At 45.1% G+C, this 16,879-nt stretch overlaps 1 protein-coding gene across 1 annotated transcript in view; it reads left to right on the top strand.

The window, feature by feature from the left end:
* Window positions 1-16,879, top strand: part of LOC115465678 (SCO-spondin-like) — a 537,587-nt gene that overhangs the window by 204,379 nt on the left and 316,329 nt on the right. Inside the window, exons 39-44 of the mRNA XM_030196374.1 lie at window positions 1,330-1,388; window positions 2,321-2,341; window positions 4,075-4,083; window positions 4,774-4,829; window positions 10,551-10,769; window positions 12,241-12,368. Of these exons, the coding sequence (XP_030052234.1) occupies window positions 1,330-1,388; window positions 2,321-2,341; window positions 4,075-4,083; window positions 4,774-4,829; window positions 10,551-10,769; window positions 12,241-12,368 (492 nt within the window). The remainder of the gene's footprint in view (window positions 1-1,329; window positions 1,389-2,320; window positions 2,342-4,074; window positions 4,084-4,773; window positions 4,830-10,550; window positions 10,770-12,240; window positions 12,369-16,879) is intronic.

Below are 16,879 nucleotides of genomic sequence, written 5' to 3'. Positions count from 1 at the left end.
GAGTCCAAGACGTAAGTGCTATTCTATAAACCACACCCAATTTTAAGTGCGGCTTATAGAGTAACACTTTTTTCGGCACCATATATAGAATTCACCCCTAAATGTCAACTATTCTGTCAGTACCTGAATGAATAATATTGTTGTGATTGGAAGAAGGATCAGATGTAAGCCGCTCAAGGACAGCGGCATGAGCATAAAGTTTTAACTTCACTTTCACTTATTCACCAATTACTCGGCAACGACTGGAGAACAACTGGCCACAGTGTGATTACATCGAACTGCACCTCCTCCAGAGCTATGAGTCACTATGAGTCCACCAGATGCTATGTAACCAAATTGATTGAATTATGTCTCTGGCAATGTAGATTCAACACACAATTCTAAAGAACACTTTAAAACAGACATCAGAGTCACCAGATTCTATGTAACCAGATTGATTGGATAAGTCACAGGTTTAAAACACTTGGCACAGGTTGAAACACAGTTCCAATGAAAACACCTTTAAGACAATTCCAGCATAAAAAGATGAAATCACTAGCACAGATGTTCAATCACTCTCTCTTCCCGAGCTTTATGTTCTCACCTCATCTCTTCTTCCCTCCTTGCACTGTCTCCTGAAGAGCAGGATGGCTGAATTCCTGGTTCAGGTCTTTTCCTGGGACGCTATAGAGGGGTTGTGCTGATTCCCCAGATTCAGATCTTTCCCCTAGCAAGCTGCAAAGGGGATGGTCTGAGTTGCCAAGTCCCCAGCTTCATTCCTTTCCCTGAGGCACTTCTGGAAGGAGTAGACCGAATTCCCAAATTCAGGTTTTTATTTATTTATTGCATTTGTATCCCACATTTTCCCACCTCTTTGCAGGCTCAATGTGGCTTACAATACATCATGGATAGTGGTAATGATAAGAGAATAGACATTTGGTGTTACAGAAGGATTTTGGGTTGAATAGTAATGGAATACATGAAAGTAATATAACAGAAGGCATTATTAACATTTCTGGATATATGTGGGAGTTTCACATGTTTTGATCTTTGTGGTATATCTTGTTGAAGAGATGGGTCTTTAGTAGTTTACGGAAGTTGGTCAGTTCATAGGTCGCTTTTAGGTTGCCGGGCAATGCGTTCCAGAATTGCGTGCTCGTAAAAACCCCAAGGTTTTGCCTTGGGGTAACTGCAAACTATGTGTGCTGAGTCCTCAGTTTTAGGCCTTTCTCTGGGGGTAGCAGTGGAGTGGGTGTGTTTAACTTATTACTCTGGGGCAGCTACAGTCAGTGGGGAGAGATGAGTCCTTGACTTCAGGTTATGCCCACAATCCCCTTTCTCCTTCTGCAGGGCCATGTTTTGGTTGAGGGGACTGTGGACGTCTGCTGTTACTGCTCTGAGACTGGTGAGTGTCTAGCCTTTGATGGACGTACAAATGATTCATCTTTGAACTGTGAATGTACTGTGCCCACTGGGCACAAAAGATTCTGAGCTGTACCAGGGGAACATAATGAACTGTAGTGTCTGTAAAACACTATGTATAAACCTCAGCACTGTGCTGTGTTAGTGAAGAAATGGCAGCACGGTCGTGGATCAAGGGATGTTGAAGGCCGACCAAACTAACAGACATGACTGTAGTTAGAATGGCATGTACAGGAGTTCAGGAAACAGAACATGAGATAATAGAAATGGAGCAGGGAGTTTTGGGCTGTACAACATAAGAGAGAAAGATGATGAGTGAAAGAATGAAGTAATGTCTTTTATGTGTAGAAACAGCATATAAGCAGCAGCCTGATTAGTGAATGTTGGAGACAGTTCCAAGCCAATACTTTTGTATAAGCAGAACTGTACTCCTATGAGAAAATCTTTAATTCTGTATACTCTATTGGTAAGTTAATAAACTGCTTTTCTCATACACGTGGCCTGGTCTTTTATCATTCCAATCTTTTATATGTATGATTGTTGGGACAGTGGTAAAAAGACCTAAATCTCTTAATCACATTAGATGAGAGGACAAAACCATAGCAGTGTCTTCCTAAGCAAGAAACATTTCTGACACATCCTATATAATAAAATGCACCTCCAACATTCTGAAGCTGACTGCATGGCTGAGGCATTCTTGCTCTCTGTATCCATCTCCTGAATTGACATCACGTACTTCCGGGTTCGTCACAAGCAGAAGTGACCAACCACACGAGGTTTCTCGGCTTCAGAATGTTGGAGGTGCATTCTATTAAATAGGATTGGTCAGTTCCTTGAATCACAGCCAGAACTCAGCGTCCTGCACAGTAACGCTCAGACACCAGAGAGGGGGGGGGGGGGGGGGTCTGACACCAGAGAGGGAGGGGGGAGAGGTATCTCTGTCACACACACACTCTCTCACAGTCAATGTCTTTCTCTCTCTCACTCTCACACACTGTCTCTCACACACTCTATGTCTCACACTGTATCACATTCACTCTGTATGTGTCACACAGTCACTCACACACTCTCTTGGTCTCTTACACTCAGTCTCACAGAGAGTCTGTGTCTCACACACATTCTCTCTCTCGCACACACTGTATCTGTGTGAAACACACTCTCTCTCACACTGTCTCACATACGCACTTGCACACATTCTCATTCTCACACACACACTCTCTCACAGACACACTCGCACCCAGACTCACTCTCTCTCACACACACACACTCGCACATTCACTCTCTCTCTCACACACAGTCACTCTCACATACACTCTCTCAAACATACACACTCCGAGGAAAACCTTGCTAGCAGCCGTTTCATTTGTCAGAAACGGGCCTTTTTTACTAGTAGGTGTATAAGTGTCAACATATCAAAATGATGGCTGGTGCCAAACACAATACAAATGACCTCTCCCTGGATATAAGGATGTGGCTTAGCACCCACAAAACTGGCAGGAGCTTTCAGTGCTGCTGAGGAAATAAGACACCATGAAGGAAGATGTGAGTCAAGGAGCAAAACAGCAGTAGTGGGAGAATGAAAGCAAGGTGCTGGAGCTGGAAGGGAAGCTGGGGGAGTGTTTCTAATCTCTTAAAAGTGTAATATTTTCTTAAGCAGATATGTGCCAAAAATAATCAGACAGTATAAGTTCAGCACAGCAGTAAACATCAGAAGTCTCCTTTCTTTTTCTGAAATGGACTTTTATTGAATAATTATAGCCAATTTATTTATTTATTTGTTGCATTTGTATCCCACATTTTCCCACCTATTTGCAGGCTCAATGTAGCTTACATATATGAGGCATATTTTCAAAGCACTTAGCCTCCCAAAGTTCCATAGAAACCTATGGAACTTAGCCTCCCAAAGTGCTTTGAAAATATGCCTCAACGTACCGTTAAGACGTTTACCCAGTCGGTTGATAACAAATACAAGGTTGTATAGTGATCGAATCAGGTATATGTGGAGGGTCGGAAGGGATGAAGATTGTGTGTTGTCCAGTACGATCATTAGGCATGCTGTGTTTTGGATGAAGAGGGTTAGGGTTACTCACAGTTAGTAGATTCTCAGAAGTTTCTGCCCCGAGGCAAGAGACTTCGTAGTTGTGAGAGCTGTAAAGGAGGATGAAGATGGAAATTTGAAGAGAGAGAAGCTTTATGGCAGAGGAGGGACAGCTGATAGGTGAATAAAAGTGGTTCAGAGATGGGATGCTGAATGAGCGGAGATAAAAAGACGAGTTCACCGCAGAGGGCCAAGAGGACATGTGCTGTCCGAGACAAGATAGAGAATGTCTGCCTCATGAAAACAGAGAGGTCAAGAAAAGGCACACACAAGCCCAGGGAGGGGGAGGTAAAGAGGCCAGTAGGAACAGAACCCGAGACCAAGTAGCAGAGGTGGTCCTGGAGGGCAGTCCTCAATCGGAGAGAACGGTCATACCCTAGCTGACCCATCAGGACAAAGATAGTAGGAATAATCAGAAAATGAAAGTAGGTAGACAAACTGTTGCCAGATGGACAAAAAATTCCCCACCCAAAACCAGCCCTAAACCAGTCCAAAACTGCACAAAGTCAAACCCCGCCGCCAACGTCATTAACTCCGCCTCCGACGTTGCCTCCGACATCATTAACAGCCTGCAGCCCGCCTCCGTGGGGCTTCTATTGGTCCAAATTGGACCAATAAAAAAGCCGCCCAATCCCGCAACGCGGCCACGAAAAAGCCACCCAATTTCCCGCAGCCCGCAGCCGACGAAAATTTCCCGCATTTGGTCGCGGAAACCCGTCCAATTGGGCGGGAAAACCGCCCATCTGGCAACAAGCATGGCTGAGAAAGGGAGGAGCTCTTTGTAGGAGAACAGACCACTCGTAACAAGCTTTATACAAACAAGCAGGGGTGACTGTAGTACATATGAGACTACATTTCACACAAAGCATTGCTGATATGTCTTTATAGTGAGTGACTGCAGCAGTGAAAATCCCCAGAATAACGGTAAAGACATTCAACACATTTTAGGGCTGCACACTATAAAGCTAGTGTGAGAGTGCCGGGGGCAGAACAGGGAGGATACAAGGCCCAGCTTTCCATCCAGTTAAAGAGTTTAATATGCCAGATTTTAGCACAACAGTGGAAATGCTTGCATGGAATCAGGTGTGTGTGTCTGTGTGTGTATAATTGCTACATGTGTGTGTTTAATCAGGACTGGCACAGGGCTTTGTGTGCATGTGGTGTATGTGACCAGTGATTCAGAACTGCCACAGCAATCTTCGTAAGCAATTTTCTCTTCTATGTGCAGCTGAGAATAGATCGGTGACACCCACGCCTTTGGAGACCTGGACTAGTGCCCGCCCACCTACCGCCGTCCCTCTCATCACCTATCCTTTGCCATCTGTTGGGGGTAAGTCCAAATGTCATTACGTGCAGGGTCTTTCATAGGATGCCAGGGATGGGGCAGTTAACAGTGTAGTAGGTGGTAATTACTGCGGAGATATGCAATGTCATTTCAAAGACAGCAATTCACACACAAGTCTTCAAAATATCAACGTGCTTCTTTTTTTCTTGGAATCTTTCTTTGGAATATTGAATACTTACCTTGTGTTGTCAACTCGATTGAATTGATTTGACTCCTGAGGGAGGCGCTTTTTGCGCCAAAACACAGGACTGCGTTGAGTCTATTGTTTTGATTTTAATAAATGATTGCCCTTGTGCTGGAACTTGATTGATCTTCCCCCCTCCTTTTTATTGTCTTTCTTTTCTTTTTTATTGACAGGGTGTGTGGGGAAGCATGTTCTTTATCCAAGATCAAATTTCATGTTTTCCCAAATTCGTTCAACATCTTTTACAATTGTTTTCACTGCTATAATAAAGGGTGGGCAACTTTGATTATGTACAAAAAAAACTGAAAAACAGCCAAACACAATCTCAAAGGGTCATATAAAAAGAGATTGCACAGCAATAGCTAACTAGTGGGAAATACTCTCAGAAACCAAGGTCTTTGCCAAGGTCTGAACACCAGGACACTGATATCTACATGAGATTTTTTTGTGCCTGTGATCTTGTCTCATTCATAGGGTATAATATCCCACCTGTTTTCAAACAAAACTATTCACAACAAAACTAATAATTTGAAAAACATAATCAAAAATGAAAAATTAAACATTCCAAGCTTAGCATGAATAAACTTAGCTTTTTCAAGGCTGGCTTGGTAACCCTACAATCCAACTGTTAACTTTCAATTGTTCAACGGGGCCCACATACCTTTCATATAGATCTCCAAGAGTCTCCACTCATTCTGTCTAGTACCCACATCCTCTGTATGGCCACATCATTTCAGTCTCTTCTGAGTGTTGTCCTCTCCCTAGCCCCTATCATTTGCCCTTGGTCCATCCGTTTAATTATTTTGCTGTGTTCCCACATGCACTGAAACCTCTCCTGCTTCGCATGGAAAAGTTTAGGTTCATTTTTTATTTTTTACAATTTTAACATTTTTTTGTTCTTTTTCTGCATTTTAGCAGGCACTACAACTGCTTATCATTGGTTTAACCACTATCCAGCTGATTTTCGAAAGTGATCGCCGCCCATCTTCCGACACAAATTGGGAGATGGGCAGCGATCGCCCAAATCAGCATAATCGAAAGCCGATTTTGGGCGGCTTCAACTGCGTTCCGTCGCGGGGCCGGTGAAAGTTGAAAGGGGGCGTGTCAGCATGGTAGCGAATGCGGGACGGGGGCATACGTTGAGATGGCCGGCTTTGCCCGATAATGGAAAAAAGAAAACCGGCCGTCAGGAGAATTTGGTCCGTTGTATTTGGACCCTTTTTTTTTTAGGTCCAAGTCCCAAAAAAGTGCCCCAACTGACCAGATGACCACCGGAGGGAAGCGGGGATCACCTCCCCTTACTCCCCCAGTGGTCACCACCCCCCTCCCATACACACAAAAAAAAATCAGACATTTTTTGCCAGCCTGTATGCCAGCCTCAAATGTCATACCCAGCTCCCTGACAGCAATATGCAGGTCCCTGGAGCAGTTTGTAGTGGATGCAGTGCACTTGAGGCAGGTGGACCCAGGCCCTTCCCCCCCATCTGTTACACTTGTGCTGGTAAATGGGAGCCCCCCAAAACCCCCACTATAGCCACATGTAGGTGCCCCCCTTCACCCCTTAGGGCTATGGTAATAGTGTAGAGTTATGGGCAGTGGGTTTTGGAGGGGATTTGGGGGGCTCAGCACACAAGAGAAGGGAGTTATTTTTATTTTTTAGAAGTGCCCCCTAGGGTGCCCGGTTGGTGTCCTGGCATGTGAGGGGGCCAGTGCACTACAAATCCTGGCTCCTCCCACAAACAAATGCCTTGGATTTGGCCGGGTTTGAGATGGCCGGTTTCGGTTTCCATTATCGCTGAAAATCGATCCTGGCCATCTCAAACCCGGCCAACTCTGGCATTTGGCCGGGGCCAACCATATTATCGAAGGAAAAGATGGCCAGCCATCTTTTTCGAAAATACGGTTGGCTCCGCCCACTTGCGGCGCCGGCCCCGGAGATGGCCGGCCATAGAGATGGCCGGCGCCTTTTGATTATGCCCCTCTATGTGTTCCATAACATTGTAACAAAGGGCCCAAAATTCAGAAAATGCCGAGCTCCCAAATTTATGCTCCTAAGTTAAGTTAGTCTCCTAAGGGCCCTGTTTACTAAGGCGTGTTAGCATTTTAAAAACGCCTACAATTAACACATGTGCTAACCATGTAGGTGCCTTTAGGGATATTGTAGGCACGTACTCAGTTAAAGCGTTAACTTGGAAAAAAAAAAGGAGAGTCATTTTATCTCCCTCTGCCTAAGTTCTAATCCCAGCTCTGGCAGTGACTCTGTGAGTCACTTAAGAGATCTGTGCATGAAGCTAAATTACTTACCTGTAATAGGTGTTCTCTGAGGACAGCAGGCATATATTCTCACAAATGAGTGATGTCATCCAATGGAACCCAGTGCGGACACTGCCAAAGTATACTGTCACTTTAAATCTTTAAGGCAGTGCCCCCATTGCGCATGTGCCGGTGCCTTCCTGCCAGACACGTGAGTGCAGGACAGGCAGTACAGTGTTAAAGCCAAGAAGACAACTCCAAGGGAAGGCAGGAGGGGTGTGAGAATATATGCCTGTTCTCCTCGGAGATCACCTGCTACAGGTGAGTAACTTAGCTTTCTTTGAGGACAAGCAGGCATGATATTCTCATAAATGAGACTCACTAGCTACCAGGCTCACAGGAAAAATGTATTCTAATAACTAAGCAGAGAATGAGCCTGATGGAAAGAACAGGCCGGAGGGTGGAGTTGGATGTTATACATTAAAAAGATTCTGCAGAACTGCTTGTCCAAACTGGCTATCCCGCCTGGTATACTGCTCCAGACAGTAGTGAGTTGTGAAGGTGTGGATAGAAGACCATGTAGCCACATTGCAAATGTCTTGAATAGAGGCAGAACGGAAATGGGCTACTGAGGCTGCCATGGCTCGTACATTATGAGCGGTGACACGGCCATGGAGGGTTAGCCCAGCCTGAGCATACGTGTAAGAGATACAGTCAGCCAACCAAGTAAAGACTGTACACTTGTGATGGGAATTCCCAACCTATTAGAATCAAATGACACAAACAGTTGGGAGGATTTTTGATGAGGTTTTGTGTTTTCTAGATAGGATGGTAAAGTGTGCTTGCAGTCTAAGTTATGCAGCGCTGCTTTTCCAGGATGAGAATGTGGTTTAGGACAAAAGACAGGATGTGCAATGGACTGGTTGAAATGGAACTCTGAATCAACCATTGAGAGGGATTTGGGTGGGTTTGGAGTACAACCCTGTCGTGATAGAACCTGGTGTAAGGTGGATCTGCCACAAGAGCATGGAGCTCACTGACTCTTCTGGCAGAAGTAAGAGCTGTTAAGAACAATACTTTGTAGGTGAGGAATTTCAACGAATAAGAATGCTTCCCATGCATCGAAGACATTGATGCAGGGGAGGTATGGGCCAAGTGCCTAGAAGGAGATCGAATGCAATGCTTCTTAGGCTTTTTTGTGCTGCTGGTTCCTCAATGCACACAGCACCGATGACAAGGACATACAGTCCAGACGTGATCGTGGCATTGAGTCCGTTGCAGTACCCTCTCTGTTGCATAAGTACACTCGATGTCGATGCCCATGCCTGTTCTCCATCAATGACCATGTCTCCTGCAATGCTCGATGCAGATGCTAATGTTGATGAACTAAACAATTTTTAACACTGGATTCTTCAGGTTTTAATGGACCTCACCTGCATACGCTGAGAAAGGTGACAATGAAAGTCTCAAGTCTCTGGAGTCTGGACCTAGGCATTAAACACACCAGTTTTGGGGTTCCTTGCCTGAAATAGTCCTATTCCAATGAGTACACTTTTATTCCAATGAGTACACTTCTTAAAGTCACTTGGAACGTTCGATGACAAGGAGGGAAAAATGGCTGATGCAAGGTCAAAGGCAGTGGTGTGCTGGAGCAGGCTCTCGAGAGCCGTTTGTTAAGTTTTTAAGAATTTTGGGAGCCGGTTCTCCATGGCTACTTTAACAAATGGATCCCAAAATGTGGGCTAGGGCCCCTCCTGAATTCTCTTTTACTTTGCTGGCGAGAGAGAGCCCCCTGTTAACAATTTACCAGCACACCCCTGAAGGGCTCTATAGCCCGGGGAGCTTGAGTAATCACATATCTGAAAAAGGTCAATGGTTTCTGGATAGAAAAAAGGGCTTAGAGGCTCCTCGGGCCGAAAAATTGAAAAAATGTGGAAAAAAACAATAAAACTAAAGATGCTATGACAGAAAAAGATAACATAAGAAGAAAATTCATCCTGAAAAGGGAAGGCACCACAAGGCAAAGATTTACATGCTGAGGAGAGAGAGAGAAAAAAACACAACCTCTGTGATCTGCGGGGAAAACAAAACACTGCCAGTCCCAGGAAGGGAACCATGCCTGCATGGTGGGGGCATTACCTTAAAGATTTAAAGTGACAGTACACTTTGGCAGTGTCCACACTGGGCTCTGTCGGATGACATCACCCATTTGTGCAAACACAAAAGAGAAGGAACAAAAGGAATCCCCAAAACGGTTGCTTGCATCAGGGGTCTGAACACATGCACTGCTAGTAAAGGAACAATATTCACATGGGAACAATGCTCCAAACAACTGCTTCTCTATTACAAATCAGAGAAACTCAAACAGCAAATCACTCCACAAAACAGCATAAACTCTCACTGTGTTTCAGTGGCGTAGCCATGGGTGGGCCCTGGTGGGCCCAGGCCCACCCAATAGCAGCACACCTATGATGTGACTGGCAGGGATCCCCAAGCCCCACCGTCTGAAAACTCCCAACAACTGTCTCTCCTGCATACCTTATAAATAGCAGATCTTTGCCTGCATGAGCAGCAACTGATACATACTGTTTGCACTGGCCCAACAGCCTTCCCTCTGATGTATTCTCAACTATGCAGAAACAGGAAGTTGCATCAGAGGGAAGGCTGTGGGGCCAACATGAGCAGTGTGTATTAGTAGCTGCTCACTGCCATTGAACATCTGCTATTTAAAAGGTATGCAGGGGAGGGGGGGATGTTTGAGAGACCATATGGCATGTAGGCAAGAGAGGGAGAGACCAAATCACTTGTGGGACCGGGCGGAGTTCTGCCCACCCATCTTGGGCTCAGGCCCACCCAAAATTGGGTGTCTGGCTATGCACCTGCTGTGTTTGCTGATCTTCACCATCCATTTGTGAGAATATCATGCCTACTTGTCCTTGGAGAATAAATGTTACCATAGATTCTAAGATATTTGAACTTCTTAGAAATGCAAAAAAAAAAAAAAAAAAACCCAAACGTTCTCGGTGCTTCAGAAATGATAATTGAGAAATAACACAACACAAGGTTTTTTTTACCTTCACTCCTCCATTTTCACCTCTCTCCTGTCTCTCTTTCTTTCTAGTTGAATTTCTTTATTGGGCAAGAAAAACAGTACAAACACTACACAAGAGAAATATGTCAATTTGTTATATCTTTTAAGAAATCTGCAAATAACAGGTTGTTCTTCCTTTTCTATCTGGCCGTCTTTTTTTTCATATTTCTTGTAGAAGACCACTGCTATAATCCTCTGAGGATCTCCTCCTTGCCGGATAGCAGTTTCACTGCCTCCTCCCAGCAGTCAGAGAACCCGGCACGTGCAGGACGCCTAAATTACATGAATTCCAGGGCAGACCTACAGGGCTGGGGTCCTCAGCCAGACGAGTACCATGCACTGCATTCCACACCACCCTATTTGCAGGTCGATCTCCTGGAGATGCATAATCTGACGGGTAGGTAAATGGTCACACTGGTGGGTGGTGGTGGACAGGTAAGGGTGGAGATAAGGTGGGATCAAACTGCCCTACACACAATGATAAGAGAAACGTTATTTGTATAAGAGATTTAGGCTGTTTGGGGGGGGGGGGTTCTCAGTTCTGTTCCCTATGCTCCCAAAGAGGTCTGTTTTTGAAGGTAATAAACATTCAAAGTAATAGTGCATAAATACTCGAGAAAGCAGAGGGGACCCTTTGGCTTCCAAAATGCAAAGCAAACAGATCTGGAAATCTGTGATTTATTCACATAGGAGAGAGTTAGTTGCAGCCCAGGACAGCGGATTGAAAAATCTGGTACAACAGACATCTGTAGATTGTGTAAGAATGAGCCGGAAACAGTTACTCATTTTGTGGCTGGCTGCGAAGCGCAGATGGTAGCACGTTTTTGTACAGAAAGGCACAACAAGGTGGCATGTCTCTGTAAACATTACAGGCCCGATATTCAGCCAGCAGCGAGAAATGTTTTGCTGACCATCTCTCTGGCATTGAATTTCAAGGTATACCGAACCGACGAAAAGATATCTGGTTAAGTGCAATATTCAGCACTTAACTGGCTATGAAGAATTGCATAAAGAAAGGACTGCTTTTTATGCAGTCTTACTTATGTAGTTATCTTAGCTGGTTAAATGCTGAAAATAGGCATGTAGGGCCCTTTTACTGAGCGTCTATGTGCGCCCAAATGGAGTTTAGGGACAGTATATCAAATGAGAATGGGACTTGATATACTGCCTTTCTGTGGTTTTTGCAACTACATTCAAAGCAGTTTACATAGTATATACAGGTACTTATTTGTACCTGGGGCAATGGAGGGTTAAGTGACTTTCCCAGAGTCACAAAGAGCTGCAGTAGAAGTTGAACCCAATTCCCCAGGATCAAAGTCTGGTGCACTAACCACTAGGCTACTCCTCCACTAGCAACATTCCACGTAGAATCTCAAATAGGGAAAAGGAAATGGGACTTGATATGCTGCCTTTCTGTGGGGTTTACATAGTATATATAGGTGCTTATTTGTACCTGGGGCAATGGAAGGTTAAGTGATTTGCCCAGAGTCCCAAGGAGCTGTAGTGGGAATTGAACCCAGTTCCCCAGGATCAAAGGCCACTGCACTAACCACTAGGCTACTCCTCCACTTGGTAGTTATACCCTTATTATATATTATATATAAGTATGACCTGTGACCCATGACTGACTACATCTGCTGAATATTCACTGAATATCTTGAGAATTGACCTTTTTTGTAGTCCGGGAGGACCAGAGCTGAGAACCCCTGAGTTATTCCTATTTTCTCATTTTCCCAACAGCCAGCTTATTACAGCTTCGCCTTCAATCACTAGGCTCTTTTGAGGTGACCCGAAGGGATGGAGTGTGGTTGCCTTTTCTTGTGCTGGATTTTTGCCTGTGGGGAAGTCTAACTTTTGTGTTGCTGCAGGGGTCGTGGTTCAGGGAGCTGGCTCCTCGGATGCGTTTATCACCAGTTTCATCCTGCAGTTCAGTGTTGATGGAGTCAGGTGGCACAGCTATCGGGATATTTCATCCAGCTTTCAGGCTCAGCCCAAGGTACCTCTTCTTTGTCTTGCTCATCAGTTTATTCCTTAATTGCCTTTTCTTGCCTGAGGACAAGGAGCTCAGGCATATTAGGATATTGCTCTTTTCCATTTCCCTCTTGTCTTGCCTGAGCCGGTGCTGTGGATGGCAGTCATCTCACGGCCTCTGTTCACTTCACTGTGTCCTGATCTTGCTTCAAAGGTTCAGGGGTTCTTTTACTAAGATGCGCCGAAAAATGGGCTGCGGTAGTGTAGGCGCGTGTTATGGACATGCGCAGATCCATTTTCCAGCACACCTGCTAAAAAGGCCTTTTTAAAATTTTTGCCGAAAATGGTCGTGTGGCAAAATAAAAATTGGCGCACGTCCATTTTGGGTCTGAGACCTTACCACCAGCCATTGACTTAGCGGTAAAGTCTCTTGCGTTAGCCGTGCGGTAACTGCCTACGCACGTCAATTCAGCGTTACTGCCCGATTTTCACCGTGCGCCAGAAAAGAAAATATATTTTCTGGCGCGCGTAGCGGACGCACATCAAAACTGAAATTAATCGCACGGGCCACACGGTAGCCGGGTGATAACTCTGAATTGACGCATGTGGGGCATGCCTAGGCGCCTACGCGGCTTAGTAAAAGGGCCCCTGAATCTCTCTTGCAATGCAAAAAGGCATTGGTTCAGTCCCTAGAAGCTGCCCTGTGGTGTCTTTGCCCTGATAGCAGCTCTGTTATAATATCTACCCCAGAGGCAGCTGCTGCTTACGTGTGAAGCTCTAAGACCACAGATCAAATCAGGAATCTGTCAGACTGAAACAAACATGTTCTGCCCAATATTGAATTCCAGAGCAGTTAAATGTGTATATTTGTTATACTGTATCACGGTGGTTCTATTATTAGGTTTCAATTTACTGTTTTCAAGTTTACTTCATTTATTTTATTTAGTTTATTCTTGGTTATTTTACAATTGTTATGCTGTTAACAGAATTGTAAGTACCTGCAGTACACCGCCTTGGGTGAATCTCTTCATAAAGGTGGTTAATAAATCCCAATAAATAAATTAATATTCAGCCTGTGGTGATAAACAGCATCTGAGCCGCTCACAGCCACAGGCTGAACTGATCCTGGGTAGTCAATGCCAGGGCACATGCAGCTCCCATGATTGAATATCTGGGTCTCAGTGTTCACCCGGAAGTTAATCGGGCACTGGTCAATATTCAGACCGGCATCCAGTTAACCTCATTGCATAAAGCGAGGACAGCGTTTTTGCTATAATTCTGTAATGCCCCTGACATGCCCATGCGCCCTCCCCTGGCCACACCCTTACTGAATTAGGAACAAGAGCAGTACATCGCAAAATCATATAGAATAGTGTGCATCTAGATGTGTGTAAATTTTAATGGGTCAGATACAGTAGACAGGAAAAAACCTCTACAACGAATCCACACAGCATAAAAGGAGTAAAGGCTGACCAGAAACCAAACCAACTTGGGAGATGGTGCTGAGAAAAGCTTTATTGGTTATGCCAAGGACCTGACCCGGTCTGTGTTTCGATGCAACAAAGCGCCTGCTTCAGGGGTCACAAATGGTATACCCAGAGTGCACTGACTAGATAAGGTTGCTGCCAAAGGTGCACTCTGTAAAGCTAAAAACCAAATTTCCACCAAGTACAAACTCGAAAGACATAAAACAACCAGCGTGGCAGTGGCGTTCCTAGGGGGGGCGGTGGGTGCAGTCCGCCCCGGGTGCACGCCGCTGGGGGGGGGTGCTGCGCGCACCTGTCCGTCGTTCGTTCCATGCTCCCTCTGCCCTGGAACAGGTTACTTCCTGTTCCGGGGCAGAGCGGGAGCATGGAACGAACGAAGGACAGGAGTGCGCGGCACCCCCCCAGCGGCGTGCACCCCGAGAGGGGGTTCTTTTGTGGGGGGTGTCCTTTCGCTGGGGGGGGGGGGGTTGTGCTGCATCTGGGGGGGGTGCTGCACCCGGGGGGCGGGGTGCATTGGCGATCCGCCCCAGGTGTCAGCCCCCCTAGGGACGCCACTGCAGTGTGGCGGTGTTTTCCTGCTTTTTTGCTTCTTTGCTTATACCCTATGTTATTAAAATATTTTATTACGTATTGCGTTTACATTGTAAGTAGTATACTATGCCATACTTTATACTATTATTTGAGCATTTTTACTGCTGTAATTGTCTCTGTTTGACTTATTCTTGCTGTATACCACCTGGAGTGAATTCCTTCAAAAAGGCAGTAAAGAAATCCTAATAAATAAATAAAAAGTCTGATAATGTGTAGTTTGCAAGTGGGCATACACATAGGTGGACTCTGTGTGGAATGGGAAAGGGGTGCATGTTTACACATTTAACTTGCGGAATACTATCAGTTATATGTGTATCTCTGGTATTTAGGTGCGAGCCCTATGGTATACACGATTACGTTAGTATTCCATAAAGGTAAGTAGGTGCTTATTTTCCTTTATAGAAGGTGTCAATCAGGTGACCTGCTATACTACTACTACTATTTAACAATTCTAAAGCGCTACCAGGGTTGCGCAGCGCTGTACAATTAACAAAGAAGGATAGTCCCTGCTCAAAAGACCTTACAATCTAAAGGACAAAAAGTGCAGTCAATCAAGATTGAGGCAGTCTAGCTTTCCTGAGTAGAGGTGTAGTGGTTAGGTGCTGAAAGCGACATTGAAGAGGTGGGCTTTGAGCAAGGATTTGAAGATGGGTAGGGAGGGGGCTTGGCGTATGGGCTCAGGGAGTTTATTCCAAGCATAGGGTGAGGCGAGGTAGAAAGGGCAGAGTCTGGAATTGGCGGTGGTGGAGAAGGGTACTGAGAGGAGGGATTTGTCCTGTGAGCGGAGGTTAGGGGTAGGAACGTAAGAGGAGATGAGGGTAGAGAGGTAGTGAGGGGCTGCAGATTGAGTGCATTTGTAGATTAGTAGGAGAAGCTTGAACTGTATGCGGTACCTGATCGGAAGCCAGTGAAGTGACTTGAGAAGTGCCCTCTATATTATAGAGTATAGAAAAGAGACTGTGCAGTTAACCCTTGAGAACTATGCTTTGTAGAGTGTGCTACCTCACTGTGGGGATTCTTTAAGTTTCAAGGAAGAAGGAAAAGTGAGGCACAGGGAGAACTGAAAAACGAGCTTGCGGAGCTACTGCTAGTGATATGCAACTTATCCTTAAAATCGAGCGTGGTACCGGAAGATTGGAAGGTGGCCAATGTAACGCCCATTTTTTAAAAAGGCTCCAGGGGAGATCCGGGAAATTATAGACCGGTGAGTCTGACGTCGGTGCCAGGGAAAATGGTAGAGGCTATTATTAAAAACAAAATTACAGAGCACATCCGAGGACATGGATTACTGAGACCGAGTCAGCATGGCTTTTGTGTGGGGAAATCTTGCCTGACCAATTTACTTCAATTCTTTGAAGGAGTGAACAAACATGTGGACAAAGGGGAGTCGGTTGATATTGTGTATCTGGATTTTCAAAAGGCGTTTGACAAGGTACCTCATGAAAGGCTACAGAGGAAATTGGAGGGTCATGGGATAGGAGGAAATGTCCTATTGTGGATTAAAAACTGGTTGAAGGATAGGAAACAGAGAGTGGGGTTAAATGGGCAGTATTCACAATGGAGAAGGGTAGTTAGTGGGGTTCCTCAGGGGTCCGTGCTAGGACCGCTGCTTTTTAATATATTTATAAATGATTTAGAGATGGGAGTAACTAGCGAGGTAATTAAATTTGCTGATGACACAAAGTTATTCAAAGTCGTTAAATCGCGACAGGATTGTGAAAAATTACAAGAGGACCTTACGAGACTGGGAGACTGGGCGGCTAAATGGCAGATGATGTTTAATGTGAGCAAGTGCAAGGTGATGCATGTGGGAAAAAAGAACCCGAATTATAGCTACGTCATGCAAGGTTCCACGTTAGGAGTTACGGACCAAGAAAGGGATCTGGGTGTCGTCGTCGATAACACACTGAAACCTTCTGCTCAGTGTGCTGCTGCGGCTAAGAAAGCGAATAGAATGTTGGGTATTATTAGGAAAGGTATGGAAAACAGGTGTGAGGATGTTATAATGCCATTGTATCGCTCCATGGTGCGACCGCACCTTGAGTATTGTGTTCAATTCTGGTCGCCGCATCTCAAGAAAGATATAGTAGAATTGGAAAAGGTGCAGCGAAGGGCGACTAAAATGATAGCGGGGATGGGACGACTTCCCTATGAAGAAAGACTAAGGAGGCTAGGGCTATACAGCTTGGAGAAGAGACGGCTGAGGGCAGACATGATAGAGGTATATAAAATAATGAGTGGAGTGGAACAGGTGGATGTGAAGCGTCTGTTCACGCTTTCCAAAAATACTAGGACTAGGGGGCATGCGATGAAACTACAGTATAGTAAATTTAAAACAAATCGGAGAAAAGTTTTCTTCACCCAACGTGTAATTAAACTCTGGAATTCGTTGCCGGAGAAAGTGGTGAAGGCGGTTAGCTTAGCAGAGTTTAAAAAGGGGTTGGACGGATTCCTAAAG

The sequence above is a fragment of the Microcaecilia unicolor genome, chromosome 1 (genome assembly GCF_901765095.1).
Source record: "Microcaecilia unicolor chromosome 1, aMicUni1.1, whole genome shotgun sequence".
Taxonomy (NCBI): domain Eukaryota; kingdom Metazoa; phylum Chordata; class Amphibia; order Gymnophiona; family Siphonopidae; genus Microcaecilia; species Microcaecilia unicolor.
This window is presented reverse-complemented; position numbering and strand designations above follow the sequence as displayed.